Here is a 24,931-nt window from a genome sequence, read left to right as displayed (position 1 = left end):
TGGGTATGCATTAGAGAATGTATACTGAATGACCCGCCATGAGAAAGTATCATGGATCGTTATATGAGTGTCATATACTTTCTCATGTGGCTATTTGTATGACTATTAGTCCTTAGACCTGAAATCACCATGGATCCCTACATAAGGAGTTATGTACTTTAGTTTCGTCAAACGTCACCCGTAACTGGGTGGACTATAAAGGCGATTACTGGGTATGTAACGAATTATGCAGAGGGATGTGAGTGATGTAGATGGGATCTATCCCTCCCATATGACGGGAGCGACATCGCTATTCTTGATAGAGTGAGACCACTAAGCGCATGGTCATGCCCAAATGAGTCAACATTAGATGTTGAGCTCATTTGATCGAGTGAGTCTACTTTGAGTTCAAGATTTAGATTGATTAGAGGATGACACGGTCTATGCCTCACATTGATCAATCTAGATGTCTAGGATAGAAGGACACTTGTCATTATTTTGTGAGTAGTCACAATTGGTAGTCACAAGGTGATGTCGGATCTCGACATTCTTGTAACTTGGGTAGTAATGATGTGTTGCTAGATACCGCCCATTACTTATGCTCCTAAATGGGTTTAGGGCATTGCCAACGTTACAAGAACCTATAGGGTCACACACTTAGGACAATTAGGTGGAGATTAGGTTCATATGATGAACCAAGAGGATTAGATTCATTTGATGAATCAAATTGGATTAAGAGTAATCCTAATTGGGCTAACTTGAGTTCGACTCAAGTTGATTCATGTGTTAAATGAGTCTAATTTAGATTTTGACTCATTGAATCAATTTAGTTTAATGAATTAGATTCATTATATTAAGTTGGCTCGAATCAAATGGTTGGATTAGATCCACCATGGTAGAGATTGAGTCAAGTTTGACTTGACTTGAGAAGGAAGACCAAAGGTCAATTTTGACTTGACCTTTTGCCACCTCATTGGTGAGTTGGCATTAGGTGGACCAATAATGATGTTCCACATCATCATGGGTGCCACCTCATGGAAGTGACAAAGCCACTCTCTTAATGGTTTCATATTAATTGCAATTAATACAATTAATGTGATTTTATAGTTTCATATTAATTGCAATTAATGCAATTAATGTGAATTTTGAAAAGTGGCCGGCCACTTGGTTTTTGGATGAGAATTTGATTTTTCATTCAAGTGTGCATCTTCCTCCTTCTCCCTCTCAAGCTCTCCCTCTCCCTCTCCTTCCTTGGCCGAACCACATAGGTACTAGCACACCTTGATTTTTGGTCATCTCCATCTAGTGTGTCCGTGTGGATACTTCTAGAGGACCGGCGCTTGACGGTCTTGAGATCCGGCATCATTTGGACGAGCGGGAACGCGAAGGGCATCGCATCAAGGGTAAACATTTTTTCCTCATAGATCTAAGTAGTAGATCAGTTTTTGAACTCGTACAAGAAATAGTTTTTCGAATTTTTATACGAATCTTTGCACGGATCTACAGCTTTGGGTCCTTCGGGGTTTCCGCGACGCGAAAAAGCGGTTTTCGCGGCTCGAAGAACCCAACACAATTTACATCCCTAATGGAAACAATTATCTTTGACAATCAAGCCATGAGTTAATAATACAATGCGCTTATTTTTGTGCATCTCAAATTTTGCAACTGCAGATTGAGGGAAGATGGGCAGAGAAATCAGCCAAAATACTTGTAGAACAAGGCTTTCGCAATAACTATCGAATCGCCTACAGCTTCAGTAGAGTAACTTTCCCTGGCAGATTGCCAATTGTTAGAGTACGATATCCAATCCTCTCTCCACTGCTCCAAGGGAAATTCACTATTTTCTTGCAAGCTTTTTCGTAGATAACTGAAATAAGTTGAAGCTCTAGGCAGGTAATAGCTATTCAGGAGACCACTCCAGAATTTGTTGGCTGAGCATAATCCAAATAGTTGATTTGTCAAATAAGAACAAGTTTAATCGTAAACACCCACAAATTAATTATTTACCGTAGTCATGAAGTTTGCTCTGATTAGTCTTTGTGTTGTCGTACCACATTGTCACTTGTGTTCTGGCATTCCATTCATGCTGAGAACCAGTTGAAAATTAAACTACAGAATGCAAAAGATAAAACTGCAGCGTATGCAAATCTAAATCATACTCACCTGTATTTTTTCTTTACTAGTCGTAGCTAGATTTTTTGCACTTTCTAACCATGTCCCAAGCAAGAAATTTTTATCAGAAGCCAGAAGCTTGTCGATGTCCTCGATGAGCTCCAGAAACTTTTGGGTGTGAAAATTCAATCCGTTCACATTTCTTTTATGATATGCGGTCCTGACATCTAAATAAACCTCATTTGCTAGTTTTGATAGAACTTGTCTTGTCAGATCAACGAGGTCATATCTGTCACAAAAAAGATTAAGATCTATGATACAACAACAATCTACCCATCAAATTAAGTCTTCTGATTTTGTTTTTAACCAGTCCGATACTCATAACTTGATGGCAGAAAGAGAGAAACAATATGGATGAATGATAGTGCAAGTTAAACAAAAAAATAAATACTTACCTATATGTAGCACTTTTTGTAAGATATTCTCCTGCATCAAGAAATAGCTTAAGAGCACTAATCACTTCTTTAGTTGAATACCACAAATGTGGTTGTGGTAAATTACTTTTTGTCTCCCTTAACGAAAACCTATATTGTTTATCCACCATAGGGTATCTTCTTGTTGACGGCACTACATCAAAAGACAAGGAGCCATCTAGACTGGGCCCCAAATCTGGGAATTCAACTATGTAGTCTCGGTTATGATCCTGCAGAGGTCAGAAGATGCTTAGAGAAACTTATAGTTGACAGCAAATATAACCAAAAAATTATTATTAACAGGAGAGCCAACATGAATACAATTTTGTACTGTGCAAGGTTATACAACTAGTAATAAGAAATAAAGAGTGGATGACAAAAAAAGAAAGAAGCCTCTAGAGTCCTGTGATCCACATGTGCCCTCACTCTAATATTTTTATAAGACTGATACGGATCATCATAGTTATTGGGAAAAAAATGTTGGAGTCAATGTGTACAAAAGGTTAATATATCAACAATGAAATACTAAGAAATGTCTATCAGTGAGTTCCTTGAAACAGTGGAATATGATATTATGTATGTCTCCAATAGATGATCAAACGTAAGAAAATCAATTGAGATGGTATGGCATATTCAAAGGAGACCAAGGAATTTAAGATGCATAAGGGTAGGTACGTTGAGACAATTAAATTAAAAATATATATTATTGGGAATGTAATATTGTGAGTAGCTTTGATAGATGATCAAAAATCAATTGAGTTGCTATAGATATATTGAAAGGAGGTCAATAAATTTTATAGTTAACGATTTGAATCAATTAAAGTTGAATGTGTAAGAGATTTAGTTAATTTAAATTTATCAGTGAGATATTATACCATAGACCCTAATGGAGGTATAAAATTAGCTGACTCCAAATGAATGGAACAAACACGCCTCCTTAATGAATGACGCTACAAGTTACAACTAAAAGTTAGCAATTTGACACAATTATTAATGATACAGTCACAGCTTATATTTCATTTTAAATTTCGAATTGGAACCTCTTGGAACAATGGCATACTGGGCAATTTAAAAGCGCCATTATACAAGCGATGCGAGTAAATTATTCATGTTGAACAATGAGGTGGACTTAGGTCTGTGGCATGTTCGAAGATCTCAAAGGAGAAAGAATATCAGAAGTTTGTTAAATACTTCAGAGGCCAAACCAAAGATATCTTTTCTCAACAAGTCATTCATTTATTTCTCTCTATCACAATGCCTTTTTTACCAGAAAGGACAAACAACTAAGGTAGCATATCAAAGCAATTTACTCATATGCCTGCTCCAGTTTGGCCAATGGGTTCAGCAAGGATATTTGGAAAAGGTTGTGATAACCGTTGAGGATGGAAACGTCATTATTGCATCTAGAAGGTGCATCACAAGCATGCACAAGGTGCCATCCTTTACCACGAGCTCATAGCTATACTATCTAGTACTAATAAATAGATAGCATTAAACTATAAGATGAATTTATTTACTGTTAGCGCTTTCAAAATAAAATGGTTTTCCAAAAGGCTTCCAAGACTTGGAGAAGGAAGAAAAAGGAGCTCTTGGAGCTCATGAGAAACTTATATAGAAATTTTATCATCACTTCTAGTTTTAAAGAGAGATTGAGACATTCAAATATAGATGTACCCCATGAAGTTGTCTTGAAAAAAAGGTGAAGGCACAATGTGCTTTGCACATGGAAAACACATGATCGGTCATGTGCAAAGCACAAAAGTGGCGTGGTTACATTGGATTACATAGATTGTGTAGTCATGGTCACTGTGTGACAAGTGCATATGGGTAGATGTGGCAAATGAAATTTATGTGGTGCACATGAAGCAAAGAATGATGTTTTATTGATGCATTCACTTTACATCACAAGTCTCCAAAGCATATGTATAATTTAGTTTATTACTACTACAGTTGGTTTCCACCAAAGTGGTATGACTTGGTGCCCAGCTGATCTCGGTGAACCAATGCCTCAAACAAGTGCAATCTGGATTGTCTAAGTGATCCAATAACCCAGATCAAATTGCAGCTCGAGAAACATATCTCATTCAAGGGGTGTGGCTAGGTCAATAAAAACCAAGGGTTCAATTGGTTTAAGGCATTTGAATTCAATTGGGAATACATCAAGTAAACAATCTTTCTCCATTTAGCAACAACAACCTTCTTCCTCCGTGCAAATGAGATTTCGTTTCCCAGATTGTGCACTCTAACAAGCAGGATACCAGCAATTTTGTTTATGAGTTGGGTGGATTGCATGTTCTTCCTTGGGAGTGCAAACTACAGGAGAGTGATCAATCTTAGCATTTACAACAACAACAACAACAACAACAACAACCAAGCCTTATCCCATTAGGTGGGGTCGGCTATATGAATTATTTTATGTCATTGAGCTCTATCCCCTACTATATGATCATCTATGTTTAAATAAATTTTATCTTATTTTATTGTTGCTAGACAAGTCTTATTTGGTCGTCTTCTTCCTCGTTTGATATGTGTGTTTGTCATAGTCTCACATCGCCTAACTGGAATATGTATTGGTTATCTAAGTACATGCTCGTACTAATCTTAAACGTGTCTCTGAATTTTCCCTCAATAAATGCAATTCTGACTTTCTCTCTAATCCTTTCATTTCTTATTCTGTCCATCGTCGTATATCCATACATCCACCTTAACATCGATCAATCTTAGCATTTATTAAAGAAAATTTCTTGAAGCATGGTTAAGGCGAAATAAGACTTAAGGCATTGACTTGAAGCATTGACGTCCTTGCTTTTCTCCCGTCTGTTATAGCTGTTGCCAGGGTTTGAGATCTCGTGCCAAGCCAGTCAAAACGGGTGAAACATTTCGTTCCACCCATTGATCGGCACGAACCCGACACCAGTCCTGTTGCAACCGCAAAGGCGGCGTGATGCCTGCGGTCGCGTTAGAGGGCGTTATGACACCCGCATCCGCACAAGAGGGATGTCACAGTGCCCGCGACCACACGAGGGGTCATGCGACCCCTACGGCCGCACTGGAGGGGTCGCGCGACCCCCGCGACCATGCCGGAGGGGTCGCGTGACCTGGCGACCGCGCCGGAGGGGCCGCTCAACCCTAGCGGCCAGCTCAGAGGGGTCGCACCTGTGCCAAAGGTCATGATCAGGATGGATGGATGGATGGAGATAATTCAAAGAAGCTTAATTAAATCATAACAAATATATTTAATTAAATAAATATTTTATTTATTTTAATTTTAAAATACATAATAAATATTTTATTTATTTATTAGTTATGTAATTAATTTTTTTAATAATCTAATTATCTCTAATTTAAATAAATAATCAAAAAAATAAAAAACCTAATTAAATTATTCCATTAAAATATATAAAAATTAATTTAAAACTATAAAAAATTCTAATAAAATATTATATATTTCTAAAATCCTTCGTAGATATCGCGCTTGAGGGATCACGATTTTTTAGTCTTTTTGATTTAGTTAATTTTTATTTTTTAAATATCTAGTTTTTATAAATAAACTATTATTAATAATAATTATATTTCAAAAATTTTAAATAATTTTAAATTTTAATAAATATTTTATAAAATAATTTAAATTATTTTAAATAATTTTAAAATTAAACATAAATTTAAAATAATCTAAAAAATTTTAAAAATATATAATTCTTAAACATTTCAAATAGAATTTTTAAAATTAAAAATTTACAAATACATTAAAAAATAATTTAAAATTTTCAAATAATGTTATATTTATTTTTATAATTTTAAATTTAGCTTTGAATTTTAAGAATTACTTATTTTTAAAATATTTTTTATAAAAATTTAATTGCCATTATTTTATGCGAAAATATTAAAATATAAATTCTACATCTTAAAATATAAACATCTTTAATAATCAAATATTAATATATATTTTTATTTATATTTAAAAAATATTGAAACTATATCGGCACGGTACAATACGATACCGAAAACGTATTGTTTCGGTCCAGGACTGAAATCTCGGCACAAGTCGAGATTTTAAACCTTAGCTGTTGGTATATTGAAAAATGCTAAAAATGCTCAGCTAAAGAAGAATATAATTTGTCTTAAATATCTTGTCTTAAAATTAAGAGTGCTACATAAATGGGCGACAATGAATTAATGCATTGTGGCTGATGGCCTATCACACAAGCAAACAGAACAATCAGACATAACTAAGAGAATCACCAAGCAGCATACTGAACATTATTGAGGCAGCCACGAAGCGATCACACACAAAATTAGTAATTGACAATGAGGAATAAAGGTCATGAATGGGATGAAAGAAGTCTGTTGAGCCTTCATATAAAAGTCATGCAGTGTAGTAAAAAGTTTTAATTCTTATTGTAATAACTTTGTTAAATTGAGTACTTCATCGATAGGAAGGTGAAAGCATATTTTACTTGGGCAGCCTGCTAGGGCTTGTCTTTCATGTGGAATGAGGTTTTTGCCACTGACTTGCAGTGTAGTTTTATATTAAACACAGCTTTCCATTTGCCAAAAGAATACTTAAAGTCCAAGATATTGAACATCTCAGTAACAGAAGACTTACTGCATACCAACACTAAATAAGACTAAAAACAAAAAGAAAAATTTGCAACATATAATGCAGTAGGACTTGGATTGAACAGCACAATTTGCATTCAAAAAAAAAAAACAAAAAACTTGGGCAGACTGCTAGAGCTGTCTTCTATTTTGGAGTGAGGTTTTTGTTCCTCATTTTTCAGTGTAGTTAGTAATACAGCTTTCCATTTGCTAAAGAAACTTACAATCAAATATATTTGGCAAAGAATACCTACAAGCAAATATATTGGACATGTTAGTAATAAAACACTGTATGCATATCAACACTAACTAAGATTGCAAACAAAAAGAGAAATTTGCAACAAAATGAAGTAGAACTTCAGTTGAACCAGACAATTTTCATTCTAAAAAAGGCAAGCAGTAATAACTCTAAAATCGGGCATACTTTAATATCCTTGAAGCTAAAAAAACTAATTGAGTAGTGAAGCAAGAAGCATACTGCTATTCCATCTGTGCAATTGTAAATTGTCTGATAAAGAATAGTCCATGCAGCCTCTATCGGGGGGAATGCTTGACCATACCGTCGATAAGAATAGCTCTTCAACCAGTCCTAGTGGATCAAATTATAAATTTTATCAAAAAATAATCTCTACCATCACAAGAGTTGTCACAAATCATCATGAAAATCTTGGGCATATGGTTGAGATATTTCAATGCTAAGATATACAAAGATATGTCATCAAAGTTGATGTTACTCTTAGATGTGACTTAATGCTGCTTCTGCAGCCCAATAAAGAGAAATGGTCTCATGCCTCAGCTTGTTCTAGCGGTATAAATTTATTTATAATTATTTCAGTTTGTGGGATGTTAAAGCTCATCATATTATAGAACATTTGTCAATTTTGATTTCTCCCTTTTTAGACTATATTAGGCATAATTATATAAAAACTCAAGAGGCTCAATTGAAATTTCCTGGATGGCAAGTTGCTAATTTTTCTTGATTGCAAAGTGATGTTGGCTGATTTCCAAATCAAATTTATTTGGGTTAAATCGATCTATGGAGATTTAATTAGACAATGTTATAATTTTGGGAGATTGGCTTATGTTTAATTAGAGCCTCGAGAGAATTTTTCTTCTTGGCACCTGAAATTCCTGAGCACTAGCTGCACCATCTTCTCTACGTAACCTTCTATGGAAGTCTGAAGTACCCTCATGACATTGTCCCTGCCCAACCCTCACTAAAATCCACTCTCATGAATCATGATAATCATTCCCTCTTATCTTTATGTACTCCTCATCGAGATCCACTCTTCCACGATCTCTTCAAACCTAGCCTACCCTCTTTGTACACCTATTTAGATTTCAAGCCCTTCATTCGTATCCCACACACAAACCCTACCAGCTCTGCAACACTGTGAAACCCCTGACATCAGAATCCCTCACTGTGTTTTCCTTCCATTAAGCTTCCCTTCCATTGTGACCCTCTGTCTCAGGTTACTATGGAGCCAGGCTGGAGCTTTCCCTTCCATCACTGGCTACCAGAATGCTGCCGTGTCACCCTTGCCCAGAAGCAGCTAAAGGGATTCTGTTGGGTTTCACCCAAGTTTTCCATGTTGGTGAGTTGTACTTTTTGCATCCTGTTGCGTTGTTTTTGGTCATAGACCTAAGGATTGTGTCATGCAAGATGGTTGTTAATTACTTTATTTTTTATTCTTATTGAGATCGTCAGATTGAGTGCCGATCTGTGTCAACACCCTCAGTTCATATATGGAGTCACACCTTCATTGTCAAAACCTTTGTGCTACTGTGGGGAGTTCGCCCTTTCCCAATTCCCTGTTTGGTTCTAGCTTCACAGCAGTATTCTTATTGTCTAATTGAGCAGCAAAATTTCACAATCTTTCATAGTCTATTGCATACTGTTTTGAGTAAAAAAAGAGATCTTTGTGGTAAGAGATTGACCTTAAGCATAGTACATTTGTTTATGCCTCTTGATTTAATCTGAGTGTCTGCTTGTGTTCTTGTTTTGGATAATAAGTGTTTTTAAATCCCGTCTTATGAGATCGTGGATGTCATTTTTGTTTAGGGACAACAAGAAGGGAAGTCTATTTTAATTATAGTGTATGACATAAAGGGTGGATTAAGACCCCCTCTTTGTGAGTCCTAGTTTTCGTGTTTTTATCTTATGCTTTGAGTGATTTGAGTTCTTTAAATTTGGTGCATGATCCTGTCTTTTAAATTGCCTTGTGAGAGAGTAACCAATCCTTTGTGTGTAAGGATTTAACCGTATGCATGTAGTCAAGCGGTAGGATTTAATCCTGTGTGCATAACAAGTGGTGTTGTTGGGCTATTCTGCTATTGTAATTAGTGTTTTCTTTGGTTAAATTGCTCATCTTGTGGTTTAGAGTATGAGATGTGTTTCTTTTGATGTATCCATATAGATCCACCAGCTAGAGGAGCTTAGAGGCTCTCGGGGCAAGCAAATACAAACCAAGTTCTCATTACAAATGGGCATTCTTGTCCTCGACTCTTTTAAAACTTTGTGCACAATTAACATGATATCATGAGATGAATTAAATATGAGTTGTTTTCGAAAGGGGAATATTGAAAGAATTGCTTAATAAAGAAATGGGGGAAAAAGATAAATCTATGGTGGGAGTAAATGAGAACATAAAATGGTTTTTTGGTTTTACTTCATACAATCTTATAATCCTTGGGAATTCATATATGTAAACAAAACACACTTAAGAAGATGTTAATTACTCTTTGTAATCTGTAATCTCTTTTGTTACTTATCTTTCATTTGTTTTATTCCCTATATCTGTGCTTTAATTGCTTAGTTATCTTGAACTTTACATGTGGATAAGTAATCGATTATGAATGTTGTATTGAGAAAATATAAAAGAGATAAACATCTTGATTGATACTTGTAAGATACAAATAACTTGAATTTAAAACTCCAATGGAAAATTGTGGACCAACTTATATTGAAATAAGTAAAAAAGATAACGACAATACACTTCGTAAATAACCTTAGAAAGAGCATTTAAGAGTTAACATGAGATTCTATCTATAAGCATCTAAGAAAAACTAAAGAGAAACTAATGAATATTAACTAAAGTTGAGAGAGCATGAGATGATGAGAATACTTAAGATGATAAGTCAATAAGTACTTTCTCTTCCTCTATCAGATGTTATTTTGTGCACATAAATTATTACTCCGCTTTCCACTTATGTGCTCATGCACCACTTCCTTTGACTTCTATGTTCGCAGAGCAGAGGTAATCACTTGAGGTTGGTCATATTTTAGTTTAAGTCATGATAAGAGATACCCAGCGACTACATTAGAGACAGATTTCAACATGAGTTTTATATTGTTCTGCTCATATTTTTGTTGTTCTTACTATTACACGCATTATCATTTCTATTGTGTATGTTATTTTCATTGCTCAGGTTCATTTACAGTATGTCAGTACGTATTCAGACTATTAAATTCGAGCTTTTATTGATTCCTGTTGTTATTGTGTATGTTTATTTTCATTGTATGTTATCCGATGACTGAGATACAATAGTGCTAACATGGAGCTCCCCCTTAATCCAGATCATGACTGAACTTCCAGAACCACACAACTGAACTTTGGAAACAATTCCATGAACATGGAAGTGGATTTCCACGTTTCTCCCAGCGACTACATTAGAGGCAGATTTCAGCATGAGTTTTATATTGTTCTGCTCATATTTTAGTTGTTCTTACTTACATGCATTATCATTTCTATTGTGTACGTTATTTTCATTGCTCGGGTTCATTTACAGTATGTCAGTACATATTCAGACTATTAAATTCGAGATTTTATTGATTCCTGTTGTTATTGTGTATGTTTATTTTCATTGTATGTTATCCTATGACTGAGCTACAATAGTACTAACATGGAGCTCCCCACTTAATCCAGATCATGACTGAACTTTCCAGAACCATACAACTGAACTTTGGCAACAATTCCATGAACATGGAAGTGGATTTCCACGTTTCCCATGTTAATTAAGTCGACAAAAGATTTAAAAACAATTGGTTAACAAATCAACAGATTTGAAGAGGACAGCCCAATTTTAAAAGTCATTTTGTAATGTAATTTTGGTTCCTAAATCTTTTATGTGGAAAGAAAACTCCTATTTCAACTTTCCTGAATTCCCATATTCTTGCATTTTTGTTTGAATTCTAATGCTAATAGTCATACAACACATAGGATGTTTAGTCTTGGAAGTTGGCTACACCAATTGCACTTCCCTACAAAATTGTCAATCCTTTTCTTTCTGGGCTTTGATGTAAAACTGGAAAATAGCTAATCTACAATCTCTTCAGAATTTGTAGGTTACATATGGTTCAAGTAAAGGATATTAGTCGCATATGGCATATCTCCTCACTGCAATAGCGACTGGCACCCATTCCTTATGTCAAGCTCGTGACCCCAGTTCTACTCGTGATGTGTCTGGTTTCCTGCCTGCAGATGAGATGGAGAGAGGATATTACGGTAATTTTTTCCCACTTCTTTTCTTCTTCCCTTCTATCATCCAAACATAACCAAACAAATTACTTTTCTTCCTCTCTCTTGCTTCTTGTCCATGCACTCCTTCCCCTTCCCTTCCCTTCTCTTCCCTTCCCTTCCCTTCTTCCAGAGTACACAGCCTAAAGACTAAGTATAGTAGTCCCTCATCTTCAAGGCTCATGTTGCCCATTTATGAGTTTGTGTATTATTTTGTCTTCCTACAGCTGATAAAGTTATCATTGATTTCACAAATACCAAATTATTAAAGGTGTTAACACGTGGGCAAAGTGACAAAACAAGAAAATCGTATGCAAACAACTTCGAAATTAAGTTTATGTGACTGTGAGGTGGCTAAAGCATTAAATTGGTTTCATGAATCTCACACGAACAAATAGATACAAAAATTTCATGGGTAGCCAAAATGATTAACCCTACCATTGGTCCTATTTTGGATTTTAGTACAACAGAAATGCAGAAACCAAAAGCTTGTCTCAAGATAATTTCTTATGAAGTTTAATTATTAATTAACATAAAAAACATATATCTTTTCCAAACAACCGAAGAATCCTCCAAAGCCAGAAATTGGTCTACTGAAACTTGATATAAGTTAAAAAAACATCAACCCGATAGGAGAATGAATGTTGAAGGTAGAACTCAAGGAATGCATCAATGAAGCTTAGTCTTCATCAACTAGTTTAGAAAATAGATCATGGATATATATTTTGAGGAAAAAGAACATGGATAAATTTTACCTTCACATCAACATTTTGACTCCTAAATGCCATCTCAGACATAAGTTCATACACAACAGGATTATGCTCTATTCCTTCCATGCACATGCCAACCCCAACCTGTGATAATTTAAAGCAGTGTTAAGCTTGTGAAATATCCACTGTCATGAATACTCGATATAAATTTTAATAAGATGTAGCTTATGTGGCAACCAATAGATTGTAACAAATACTATACACAGATGAAAACGAATAAGGAAGATGATATGGAAAACTAAGATGCCCCATTAAATAGCATGAAACTAAGATGCCAAACTTACATATTCCAACTTTATACAAAGATGATACCTTTGTTCTTACTGTTACCATAATTTGGAGAATAGAAATGTGCCACTCATATTTTGAAGTATTATGCTGAATGGGCAAGTAGTCACCTAGTGGAAGAGTTGAAGATGACATGTAAGGACCAAGTACAATTGTTGGCTATCATATTTGTGCAATAAAAATATCAAACAAGAATTCTCTGTCTATTTGTTAATTGTCATGATCAATCAGAAGAATTGTTTACTAAGTTTCATTGAAGTCTTCTAGTTCACTGCTGTAACAAGCAAGGCATTACTAAAGATGAGGATGTAAACTATGTAGTCCAGCTTAAGGATAGTGTTGAGAATTTCAATGTAAAAATCAAGGCTTGAAGTCTTGTCTGGAGTCGGGCTTTCATTCTCAGCCAGAACGAGATGTACTGGGCATGTTGGGTGCCCTGGCCGATGGCTGTGTTGGACATTAGAAGAGGAACGAGTGGAGAAGGGGAAAGAGTGGATCGTAGGAGCTTTGTAGATGAGTCGAGGTTTTTGTTCCGCCTCACCTTGCCCCAACTGTCTTCAACGTGAGTTGCAGAAATTATATGACTCACGTTGCCTCAATCGTGGATCACCGACCATGTCACGTTGCCTCAATCATCTTTATAGTGAGCCATGGAAGCTTCATTAACTCATGTATAATTGAGTTGGTAAAATCAGTTCAGCAAGCAGAGAAGCAGAAAAGAGTGGATCCTAGAAGCTTCACAGGTGCACCAGGGTTTTATTCCCTCGCCCTACCTCAATCATCCTTGATGTGAGCTGCAGAATCTTTGTCAATGCGTCACCTCGAACACTAATCACATTGCGCAGCTCAATCTTCTTCAAAGTGAATTGTGAAAGCTTCACTGACTTATGTCTCCCTAATCAAGTTGCAAATTCAGTTCAATGCTTCTTGTGATGAATAATTTGGAGCTTTTGGCAGAATACACTGATGAAGGTTATGCAGTTCGGAGGATCGAAGATTCTTGTAACAAAGGCAACCACTAAGTTTTGCTTGTCCACTTGGGTGTTAGAAGTTTAGGAGCTTCTCGCATGCTAGTTGGAAGGCAAAACAAAATATTTCATCCGTGTCAATTGACACATCTCGAGATTAATCATTGGTGTCATGTCACATCCAAGAGTAATTTCCAATTTCACCAAGGTATAACGACCACCTCAACAGGTGGTCAACACTTACTGTAAACAAATGTCTTAGTATGCCTCTTGCTAGTAAATGTATCATACCATTGTGGAGTTTTCGCTGAGTCGAGCATCATTTGGCCCAGATGAAATTGTGTCTAATACACCATACATTTCCAAATTTCCACCAAAGTTATGCAGCATGCACCTGATAAAATGAATTGAATTTCACATAAGAATTGCATTTACACATGCCATGTCTAGTCATACTAGATAAAAAATACATATCCAAGACAAGAAAGAGAATATACCAGACATATGGAACCCCATAGAATTGAGAAGATTGTATCCATATCGGTTTGACTTCAGCAAACAAGTCGAGAACTATCATCTTTCCAATAGGAACAGAATGAAGAAGTGCCTAGAAAGCAATAGATAGATTAACTAAAGTTCATAAGCACCATTTGAATTTAAATAAATCTAGAAAATACATAATAACTTCCAACTAGTAGTTATAAGAAGGAAAACAATAATAAACAATTCATGTTTCTGGTAGCAGAAAATTTACCAAAGAACTAGATTGCATAATATTATGACAAGTTCACAATCAAAGTTTAAAAATTGATCAATTGCTAAAAAGGCACCAATGTCAGGTCATTCAAGAAGTTGGTCAGTAGACAAAGGACAGCCTGGTATACGAAACTCCTACCAGTGTGGGATACCGTGACAGCAACTTTACCGTTGGTTTGTAAATATACTCCCCATACTCCACTAAAAGATTTTTTTTCCTTTCATGACAACTACTACTATAACACTAGTTAACCAAAATATTAGTCATCCGTGTGGCACACTAGAGAATTGACCCAGTTACTTTTCATGCATGACTCGATCAAGTACATACCTGTATATTAAACAAGCAAAGAATCCTCCTCAATGCAGGGTGTTCTAACTTGTCATTAAGAAGGAAGATGGTAGTAGATCAAGCAGGAACACTCTTCAGGAGTGTTACAAGTCACACGGCCTCAAGAAGCAAGATATTTTTTGTGACCACTAGATCAAAAGTCACATCACCCTAACTAAACTGAGGGCAACAGTAAGCTAAGTAGAAGTCCAACCATAACAGATTACTAAAACAGGGACACTATGGCAATCTCCTACACTAACTTTTTCCTTCAAGAAAAAACTGTGCTGAGTTTTGCATTTAGACATTGCTATCATAATTCATAAATCAACTAGGGTTCACAAGAAAGAGAGTTCACAAAACACCACATAGAAAAACTACTATGACAAGTTACCAAAGGAATGTTGGGCTCGAGCAAGATAGTGTCTTAGCTCTCAAAGTCATTAAATAGGCCAAACATAGACTAATCAGTCTGAGAAGATTGAATAACTTCTGATAATTAAGCGTAAACATAGCTTGAGGGTTAGGAGACAAATCAGCAATCATCATTCTCATCTATGTAGAAAAATGAAAATATTACAAAAATAACAAAAGAAGCTGATTGGAGAGAAATTTTTCCACGCCTAATACAGTTTGTAAAACTACGCTCCAATGTTATAGGAAATAAAATTTTGCATATACAACATTTTGATCAACTATAAGTTTTGAAAAATCAAAACATCAATGGATAACAGTAAACATTGAAAACAAGATTTAGACCTTGTGTTTCAACCATAAATTAAAATCTCGAGCTGTTTCGCCCAGACACGTTGCCATGCGAGCCCGGCGACCTCTCCAGATGCGTCACGCGTGCCCACGATCATCACAACAGAACAAAGGTAGGAGGGGTGATTTTTAACTTAGGCTTTAATAAATAACTTAGGTTAATAATTTAAATCAACTCCTAGTTATGATTAAGATAATTCAAATATGCTTAATTAAAGCATAATAAAATTATCCCATTAATTATATATACATATATATTGAAAAAATTATTATTTTTTAGTTTATATATATATATATTTTTTAAATATTTAGATTAAATTTTTTATTTTTAGTTAATATATTTTATATTTAAAAAATACTGAAACTATATTGGCATGATACATTACAGAAATTGTATTGTTCTGGTCCGGATCAAAATCTCCATGGTTTCAACTAAAGCAATTATTTAAGAATATCAATGTACCATATCAATAATTTTAAAAAAATTGTTGCTTACTTTCATTTGAGGTGGTTTCCAGAATGCTGCATCTGAGTAGAATAACCAACCCTGAAAATTAACAAAGCTATCACTGATTGTGAAATTTTCAAGTAAATAGAAAAAAAAAGGTTTGAGTTCCCAACAAGTAAATTCCATCCAAATGTATGAGATCCACATTGAGAGCAGATAAGTTTGAGTTTCCAATCATGTCTTTTCACTGAAGAAGAATAGGGTATAGATAAATGATGGAAAAGGGGTTCATTTTGAACAGTCACAACCAGCCATACATCAGATAACAAGCAAAATGGATATGGAAGATATTCTTAAGACTGGTTTCATACATAGCTTTGACATTCTATTTCACTGTTATAGTTTTCCATGTTATGAATGTTTTAGGTGTCTGTGTGAACCACCACTAAAGACTGTTGGTACAATCCATTTGTTGTTCCTATAATTTATTTAATTATCTGAGTATTTTAAATATGGACTTCAGGGCTTAGAGTACATTTTAGGAGTATTTGTGAGAAGTCCAAGGGTGTATTATGAAAATCTAATTTTGTTTGTTGAGCCTAGGCTGAATCCTAGTTAAACCTAAGATCTTAAGTTAACTTAGAGATTAGTATAATAAGATTAGCCAAAATCACAGCTAGTTTAAGTATAATAAGATTAGCCAAAATCACAGCTAGTTTAAGGTTTCTTACAAGAGTGGGTGTTAGTGCCAGGGGGAGAATGATTTCTTTCCCTTCTTAAGTGATCATGACACTCTTGACAGGTCTTCATAGTGCTATGGAACCGCTAGAAGTAAGGATATTACCCAAAGGTAGATCTGAGCCATCTTGTTGATTCCATGGTTGTTGTTGTCTATCTACTGATCCTATTGGTTAAGGATGAGGAGAGGTGAGATTAAAGATATTGGGATCAGATTTGAGAGTGATATGATTACCATTGTATAGAACCACAGAAATTAAGTAGAAATGGACATTTGGTCGACGAATAGGCAATTCATTTATGATAGATTGACTGACAGCCACTTGATCCAGCATCAACCAGCTAGTCCATTGGTCCTCATAGTGACTTTCAATTGTCTTAAGGATCTTATGAGAAAATAAAAAAGAGTTTAGGGAGACTGAGATTTTCTACAGACGAATGATGGATTAGTTTAGGGTATTAGTGTGACCTTAAAGGTAATTTTATGTTGGAATGCAAATGAGATATTCAACCCTAATGATGGAAAATTGGGTGGGGAGAGAGAGAGAGAGAGAGAGAGTTTTCATCCCAAAGGTTTAGGGTTTTTCCTTTTGATTCCTGATGTACGATGATGATCATAAGAATTCTTAGAATTACTGCTAAGAGTAGAGTTATACTATATATGTTGAATACAAAGATTTATCCCTCAACCCCCTAAGCAGGAAACTATCCTAGGCCTAGAATTTTTCTTCCTTAATCCCCTAATTGGGAGGTCAAATTCAATGACAGCAGATTCTTCATCCACCATCACGAGATCTCAATACTATTTCTCTACACTTTTCTGGCCATTCACCACATTTAATCAATTAATCCTTAATTTTCTCCTTTGCCGTTACCTTTAGTTTCTTTTTCCTATAGACTCATGCTCCTTCGCCATCACTGCAACAGCAACTAGTTTATGAATATTGGCTATGTCATCAACATCAAGCAGACCTACTCCCATTTTTGGATCTGCCATTGCATCTCTTCTCAGTCAGCTTCTCCTAATGCTCACCTAGCCACTGACCATCTGCTGTAGCAATAGGGTCTATTTTCTAATGCTTTGGTAAGAAATCAAAGGGTCTTAGCATACACAACTGGTTATACCTTGGAAGAAGATACAATGGATCTTGTAGAGTTGTAGCCTAATGCTTTTCTCTGTTTTTTTTTTTGTTTTTTAGAGAATTCTCTAGTTCAAGAAAGGCTGTAGCATGAGGATACCATAAGTTAGAGCATGTTAACCACGGGAATCATTACCTGCATTAACCATACAGCATCTTTATCTCCTTTAGACATGGCCTTGTAAACAGCAGCTCCAAGCAATGAGATATAGGTTGGATCATTTGTAGGTGGTGAATTTTCATTAAATGTATCACTATAAAAAATTATTACAAATTAGAATTGTACATGCACCAGCTGTGTATTTGATTTAGGAAGGACTTGCTCCAGAACTAAGAAATACAGTATCAAATCAATAAAGCATCACCAAAATTGATCTATTTGTAATTGCATTTATATGAGTCAAAAGCACTAAAATAGATGAATCAGAAAGACTAGGATGATCGATATTTAGGATATTGTAGATTTAACAGAAAAATCAAACTTTTATTTCAAGCAAAAGGGCTGAGGTCAAAAAATATCATTCCATGCATTGAAATTAGAAATACGAGATGGCTAAACAAAAAGGAACAAAAAGATCCACGATTAAAGAACTGCAGCATAGAATAAAATTCTAGAAGTCCCAATGAAGCTTGCAATGATTAAAAACACTCCATGGATTGCTAAGCCAAGATAGGATTGCCTAAAGGCATTATATCTATGGAGATAAATGCTTCAATTGAATAATGTTGATGGGATGCGTGAATAACTGTTAGAACAATAGTCCCTCACAACTAGTTTGTTTCTTGTCTCATATTGCTACACTATATATAAGGCATGAAATGATGCTCTATAATTGCATAAGGTTATTCAACACTTGGTATTAGGGCAGGTTTCTTTTATCAAGATGTCATGGCAATGCTTCTCTTCTGCTCTTTGCCATTGCCACCCAACCTCCTCTCTAGTGCTAACAAGCTCGCATGTTTTTTATTGAAACTTGGTGAATGAAGGTAGAATGTTCAGGAACATCTATTTCAGACACAGAATGGTGATCAAGGCTATAAGTCTACTTAATAACGGATAGGTTTGCTGCAAGGAAAAAGTAGTAGATGATGAGAATAACTGACAATAACTATCATATTAGAGGAAGCACCACAATCAAGTAATTACGAAACCCTAGATGCTGGGGAAGGTTATGGGATAGGGAGGGAGGTATTTTGGGGTTAAGACTTTAGGAAAGTGCACCCATTGGATATTTAGCAAACTAGGCATGCCAATTGGGCATTTCCAATGTGTACTTTGGGAAATTCAAAAAGAAATCATCATGGTAAAGTGACACTAAAACTTCTGCCAGCATCACATTTCACTAGGTGGTCAGTGAAGAGACAATGAAAACAAGGTGGTTAAGAATTGCATGAATAACCACAACCATGACCATCTTGTCAACTTCATGCATAAGTAACCCTAGCGAAAAGCAAAAACTCCTACCTCTGTGAGAGACTTAGATACTCTAACCCTAGGGAGAGGAAGAACAGAGAGAAAGAAAAGGTAAACAGGATATGGGTGGGGCTATAGCACATGCAGGGTATAGTAACTTGTAGGGAAAAGGGACAATAGGTGGCGATGATATAAGAGAAAAGTGGTGATGGTGAGTGAGAAAATAAGTCTAGCCTTACTGTGACACCATGTAGAGAGAATAAAGGAGTAATTCAATCAGTTTCAATACAATTATACTGCATACATATAAAAGGCACAAACACTATATATATATATATATATATATGAGACTAAAGCTATTATTTAGCATTTGTCAATACCACAAAATTGGTGGAAAACTGGAATGCGATGATGAGGAAAAAAAAACAGAAAAACCATTGTAATTCAACTGATTTTTTACTTTTTAAAATTATTATCATTCAACTTTCTTTCATTTTTTATATTTTATAATCCAAGCCTAAGTGTTCTTTAGTAAGCAAGCTATGACAAGATGATGCACATAAGTTCATCTAAAAAATAACTAGCAATGGAATTTCCACTTGGAAAAAGTCAAATCAAGCTAGACTTTGATGCTTAAAGCACTTTCATTTAGTTCCACTAGAAAATTTCTTTAGAAAACATAATCATTCATGAGTCACCGATGTCAGAATTGATGATTTCTATGCATCATATCCTGTACTTGCACAATTAATGACTGCACTATCAATTATCAACTACGCAAATTTCGATTTGAAATTCCAACAATAAGTTTACCAGTTATAGATGTCAGTTATGTCCCCGTATTCTGCAATATTCAAAGGAAAATAATCCAGAGTGAAACAACTATCCACTAAAACCAAAAATATATGTCATTGCAAAACTACCTTATACAACAGTTCAGCATGAATTGCCACATCAAATGGGAAAGCACGAAAATGGTGATGCAAATGCAAATCAACATTTGTTAGAAAATTCATCACATCATTAATGATAAAGTTGAATTAACCACTATCAAAATCTCAGGATCTAACAACAATTTACATTATGTTCCTATTTCCTAACACTCTTCCTAGTGAGTGGATTGGTGAATGGATTGTTGCAAGTCCAAGATGTGGAATTGGCCCAAGGAATTCATAACCTAAGTAATCATGCCATTTTGGTTTTTGCTGATAACAAGCTTGTAAACTGCTAGTGAATAAAACAAACTTTGTGAAAGGATTGTTACATGGAGCTCACAATGATAACAGGGAATATATATATGAGGTATACGGATTTCCAATATTGTCAATGAACAAATCCAATATAGTGGATTCAAGTTCAGGGATGAAAACTCAAGATTGACTGTAATTTACTAAATTATTGTATAGTGTTTAGATTATTCTCTTCAACCCTAGCCACCTCCCCTAGGCTATGAATCAACCCATAGGCCAAGATTGAATGGCGTTTCAATCATTTAAATTTGGGCCAGCTTCAATCAATTGGATGATGAATATACACTATGATCAGACAATTGATCAAACAAGTTCAGTGGTTGACTAGTGAGAGAAACAAGTTATTATATGATATTTTCAGCCTCCTTTAAAAAAGAGATTTCTCACCTCCCTTGTATATAAATAAATGTCCACAAAACAACCTGCATCTTGTGCCCTATGAATTCTAAGAGTGCATTGAGTCAATACTTCGAATCACTACCTAGATCAAAATACTACTAAATTGAGATATTGTCTATCTCCTCAGTAACTGCGACTCCCCGTGCTTGAAGAGCCGTCACCATTCATACCAAAGCACTTAGGAGCACGCAAATAAGGAAAAGATCTACTGAGAATTATTAAACCCTCTATTTATTTCGCCTGATTGCTATTTTTTTTTTGTTATGCTTCTTCTATCAACTATATATATAGAGAGATTCAAGTTGCATATCCACTTAGCCGACCCCACGCTTGATTGTTGTTGTTGTATGCTTCTTGTATATCAACTAAAAGTATTCATTGATGAGTCCAACAATAGGTGTCTAGGCTCCTTTTGGTCAAACTGTGTACCCCAAGAAAGACAAACGATCTGAGAGAAGTAAACAAACCGTTGTTAGGTAGGAAGGATTAGTAATTCAGAGGGAGATTCCTGAGGGTCAAAAGACCAAAGGAGAAACACTTAGGTTAGGTCCCTAATAGTCTATAATTGAGGGAGGTATTTTATAGTTTATTACAGGCTCCTTGAATGAGAAATCTTCACTTAAGTCCTGAGAAATATTATACAATATTGTAAATACTCGACTAGGGATTGTGAGCTTCATAGCTTAAATTAGGTGTCGAGCAAAGTGCTGATCTTCTTAGGAGAAGTAGAGAGACAAAGATGTTTGGTAGAAAGAATGGTAAATATCAAGCAGACAATTGAGAGAACATTTACATATTTACTTGCAGTACAATGATTAACAAAATTGGATTCTGTGAAATACTTAGGAAGAGATACCTAGGTAGAGCTTCAACTTTCTTGGAAGCATCACAAAAAATTAATGCAATATGGTGTAGCTCAAATTCATGATAAAAGGAAAGAAAATAAGATGGTATTGATATGTGTTCAACTACCACCCATAGATTCTATAAGATGGTAGCTCAAATTCTAAGAATGTTGGCTGTCAAGATGAGTCTCCGTGTGCACTTCCCCGATTTACCGAGATAACCGGTGGGAAACTTATGTCGGGTCAGGCCGGTCACCACATATTCGACATTACTTGACATGGTTAATCATTTTTTTTATAATTAGAAATTTTAAATCAGTTAAAATGAAAGATGTAAGGACTAGAGGAAAACCAAAGAAAACATTAACCAATGTCAGGGATTAACAAATGTTAAAGAGTTATGTGGGAATATGTAGAGAGCATAGCGGTTACAACAACAACAACCAAGCCTTTTCCCACTAGGTGGGGTCGGCTGTATGAATCCTTTTACGCCATTGAGCTCTATCTCCTATTATATCATCATTTATATTTAAATAAATTTTATCTTGTTTTATTGTTTCTAACCAAGTCTTTTTTGGTCTTCCTCTTCCTCGTTTTATATGCATGTTTATCATAGTTTCACATCGCCTAACTGGAGCATTTATTGGTCGTCTAAGTACATATCCATACCATCTTAAACGTCTCTCTGAGTTTTCCTCAATAGATGCAACTCCTACTTTCTCTCTAATGCTCTCATTTCTTATTTTGTCCATCCTCGTATGTCCACACATCCACCTTAACATCCTCATCTCTGCAACTCTCATCTTCTGTTCATGTGCTCGAGTCATAGCCCAACATTCAGCTCCATATAATATAGCAGATCTAACTGCGGTTTTATAGAACTTACCTTTAAGTTTAAGAGGTATTTTACGGTCATATAAAACACTCGACGCTCCCCTCCATTTCACCCATCCTGCTTGTATTCTATGTAAGACATCTCTCTCAATCCCTCCATCATTTTGTAAAAATGATCCTAAATATTTAAATCTCTCAGTTCCAGGCAACTCGTCCTCTCCTATCTTAACAATTGTTTCATTACTTCTAATATTGCTAAACTTAAATTCCATATATTCCGTCTTTAATCTACTAAGCTTAAAACCTTTCCCTTCTAGTGTTTCCCTCCAAGATTCTAGCTTAGCATTTACTCCTTCACGTGTCTCATCTACCAAAATAATATCATCTGCAAACAACATGCACCACGGTATTGTGTCTTGAATGTGTGCAGTGAGTTCGTCCATAATTAATGTAAAAAGATAGGGACTTAAAGCTGATCCTTGATGTAACCCTATCTTTATTGGAAATGCTTCAGTTACTCCGCCTGAAGTCTTTACTCTGGTCGTTACATCCTCATACATATAGCGGTTACTTATAAAATTTCCTATTTGTACATAAGGTAAAGAGCACTACCTAGGGTTCAATGAGAAGCAATTTCCCCTTAATCTCAACACACTATAACAGCCATGCCTATCTCCTTCTTACTGATCATCCTCCACATGAATATCTATCCATAAGTTGCTTGAATTCGGCATCTCATTCCTCCTTTCACTTCCACAACAAGCTGCTCCTTGCATCTTTGTAGCAACCTTGCGACTGTATGCATTGTCGTTATTACGTCCACATGTATCTTTGTGAGCATAACAACATCTTTTGAGTCCCCCACGAGTCCATCATTGCCTTTCACATGACTCATGAGCTCACAAACGTCTCCAACATGCCCTTTGCCCATCACGAACGTACCCCTTGCTCACCGTACACATCCACTACACATGTCGCACACATGCCCTTTGCCACTACACGTGTCGTGTTCCTACCTAATTTTGAGCAACCTCCGAGGTTTGTTGCTCAAGAGGAGACTAGTCTAGTATGTATGCTAAAGAAGTTTCTGTATAGACTGAAGTAATCTCCAAAAACTTAGTTTGAAAATTTTAGCTCTACAATATGGCATGACTAGGAGATTCCAAACTGTTGATGTACTCTCTCATTTCACAATCTAGGAGACGTATGTATACTTCTTATTGTATATGTGGACAATATTATTATCACAGGTCGAGATTGTAAAATTAAAAGATTATCTCCAACAAAACTTCCAAACTAAAAACAAGGTAAAGATACTCGTATGGATCCTAGTGTCAAATTAGAACGGACCTCGATGCTAGTAGAAAAAGTGAATTATTCTGCAATAACCATTCCTGCCTTCTTATTTGTTGCTAATGTAATTAGTTAATTTCTAGAGAATCAATGTCATGACCACTAAATATAATATAAAATTATTCTATATAATGTCAAAAGTGGTCCAGGAAAAGGTATCTTATTTTGTTATTGAGGTTACCTACAAATTGTGGGGTATTTCAATGCAACTGGGCATACTTTCTGGCAGATAGATGATCAATTTTCTGCTATTGTGTTCTCTTATGAGGCAACCTTATTCCCGAGAAGAACAAGAACAAACAATGATAGCAAATGATAGCAAAGTTATGAGGCAACATTATTCCCGAGAAGAACAAGAAGCAAACAATGATAGCAAATGATAGCAAAGTTATGTGTAATGGTAGAATATAGATCTATGACCCAAGCAACATGCAAGATTATTTGGCTTAAATACCTAATGACCAAACTAGGATATACTCTTGTAAAGCCAATAAAGCTTTATTGTAACAATCAAGTTGAGATGCATATAGCCTCAAACCTTGTGTTTCACTAAATGACAAACCATATAGAATGATTGTCGGAGAAAGTGCAATCTAATGAGATCATCACTTCATTTGTTGGTTCTAATCAGATTTGCTAATGCCTAAGACAAATATACTTGTAACAAGCTAGATTTCTACAATATATTTGAAGCTCGGAAGAATTTTAGGAAGTTATGCATGAATATACAAGAAGCAAGGATTGCTTAGAATTTTTCCTATTCGTCAAAAAGACATAAGATAGTGGGTGCTACCTAGGGTATAATGAGAAACAATTTCACTTAAGCTAAACCATCAACATAATAAAAAATAATTTAATTGATTTGACTATAATTAGTGAATAGTTTGCATAGAGCTCAAAGGAGGAATAAAATATATGCAATTGTCCCAAAATAATTAGGACAAATGTAGTTT

At 35.4% G+C, this 24,931-nt stretch overlaps 1 protein-coding gene across 1 annotated transcript in view; it reads right to left on the bottom strand.

Moving 5' to 3' along the window:
• Nucleotides 1-1,433: 1,433 nt before the first annotated feature.
• LOC122029021 (alpha-N-acetylglucosaminidase-like) overlaps nt 1,434-24,931 on the bottom strand; it is a 61,643-nt gene continuing 38,145 nt past the window's right edge. The window contains exons 13-23 of the mRNA XM_042587984.1: nt 20,111-20,141; nt 18,020-18,137; nt 16,055-16,105; nt 14,204-14,313; nt 13,998-14,100; nt 12,436-12,534; nt 7,642-7,752; nt 2,547-2,794; nt 2,143-2,380; nt 1,987-2,065; nt 1,434-1,910 (exon numbers count right to left, since the gene is read on the bottom strand). Coding sequence (XP_042443918.1) covers nt 1,675-1,910; nt 1,987-2,065; nt 2,143-2,380; nt 2,547-2,794; nt 7,642-7,752; nt 12,436-12,534; nt 13,998-14,100; nt 14,204-14,313; nt 16,055-16,105; nt 18,020-18,137; nt 20,111-20,141 — 1,424 coding nt within the window. The 3' untranslated portion in view covers nt 1,434-1,674. The remainder of the gene's footprint in view (nt 1,911-1,986; nt 2,066-2,142; nt 2,381-2,546; nt 2,795-7,641; nt 7,753-12,435; nt 12,535-13,997; nt 14,101-14,203; nt 14,314-16,054; nt 16,106-18,019; nt 18,138-20,110; nt 20,142-24,931) is intronic.

Source organism: Zingiber officinale, chromosome 10B (genome assembly GCF_018446385.1).
Source record: "Zingiber officinale cultivar Zhangliang chromosome 10B, Zo_v1.1, whole genome shotgun sequence".
Taxonomy (NCBI): Eukaryota; Viridiplantae; Streptophyta; class Magnoliopsida; order Zingiberales; family Zingiberaceae; genus Zingiber; species Zingiber officinale.
This window is presented reverse-complemented; position numbering and strand designations above follow the sequence as displayed.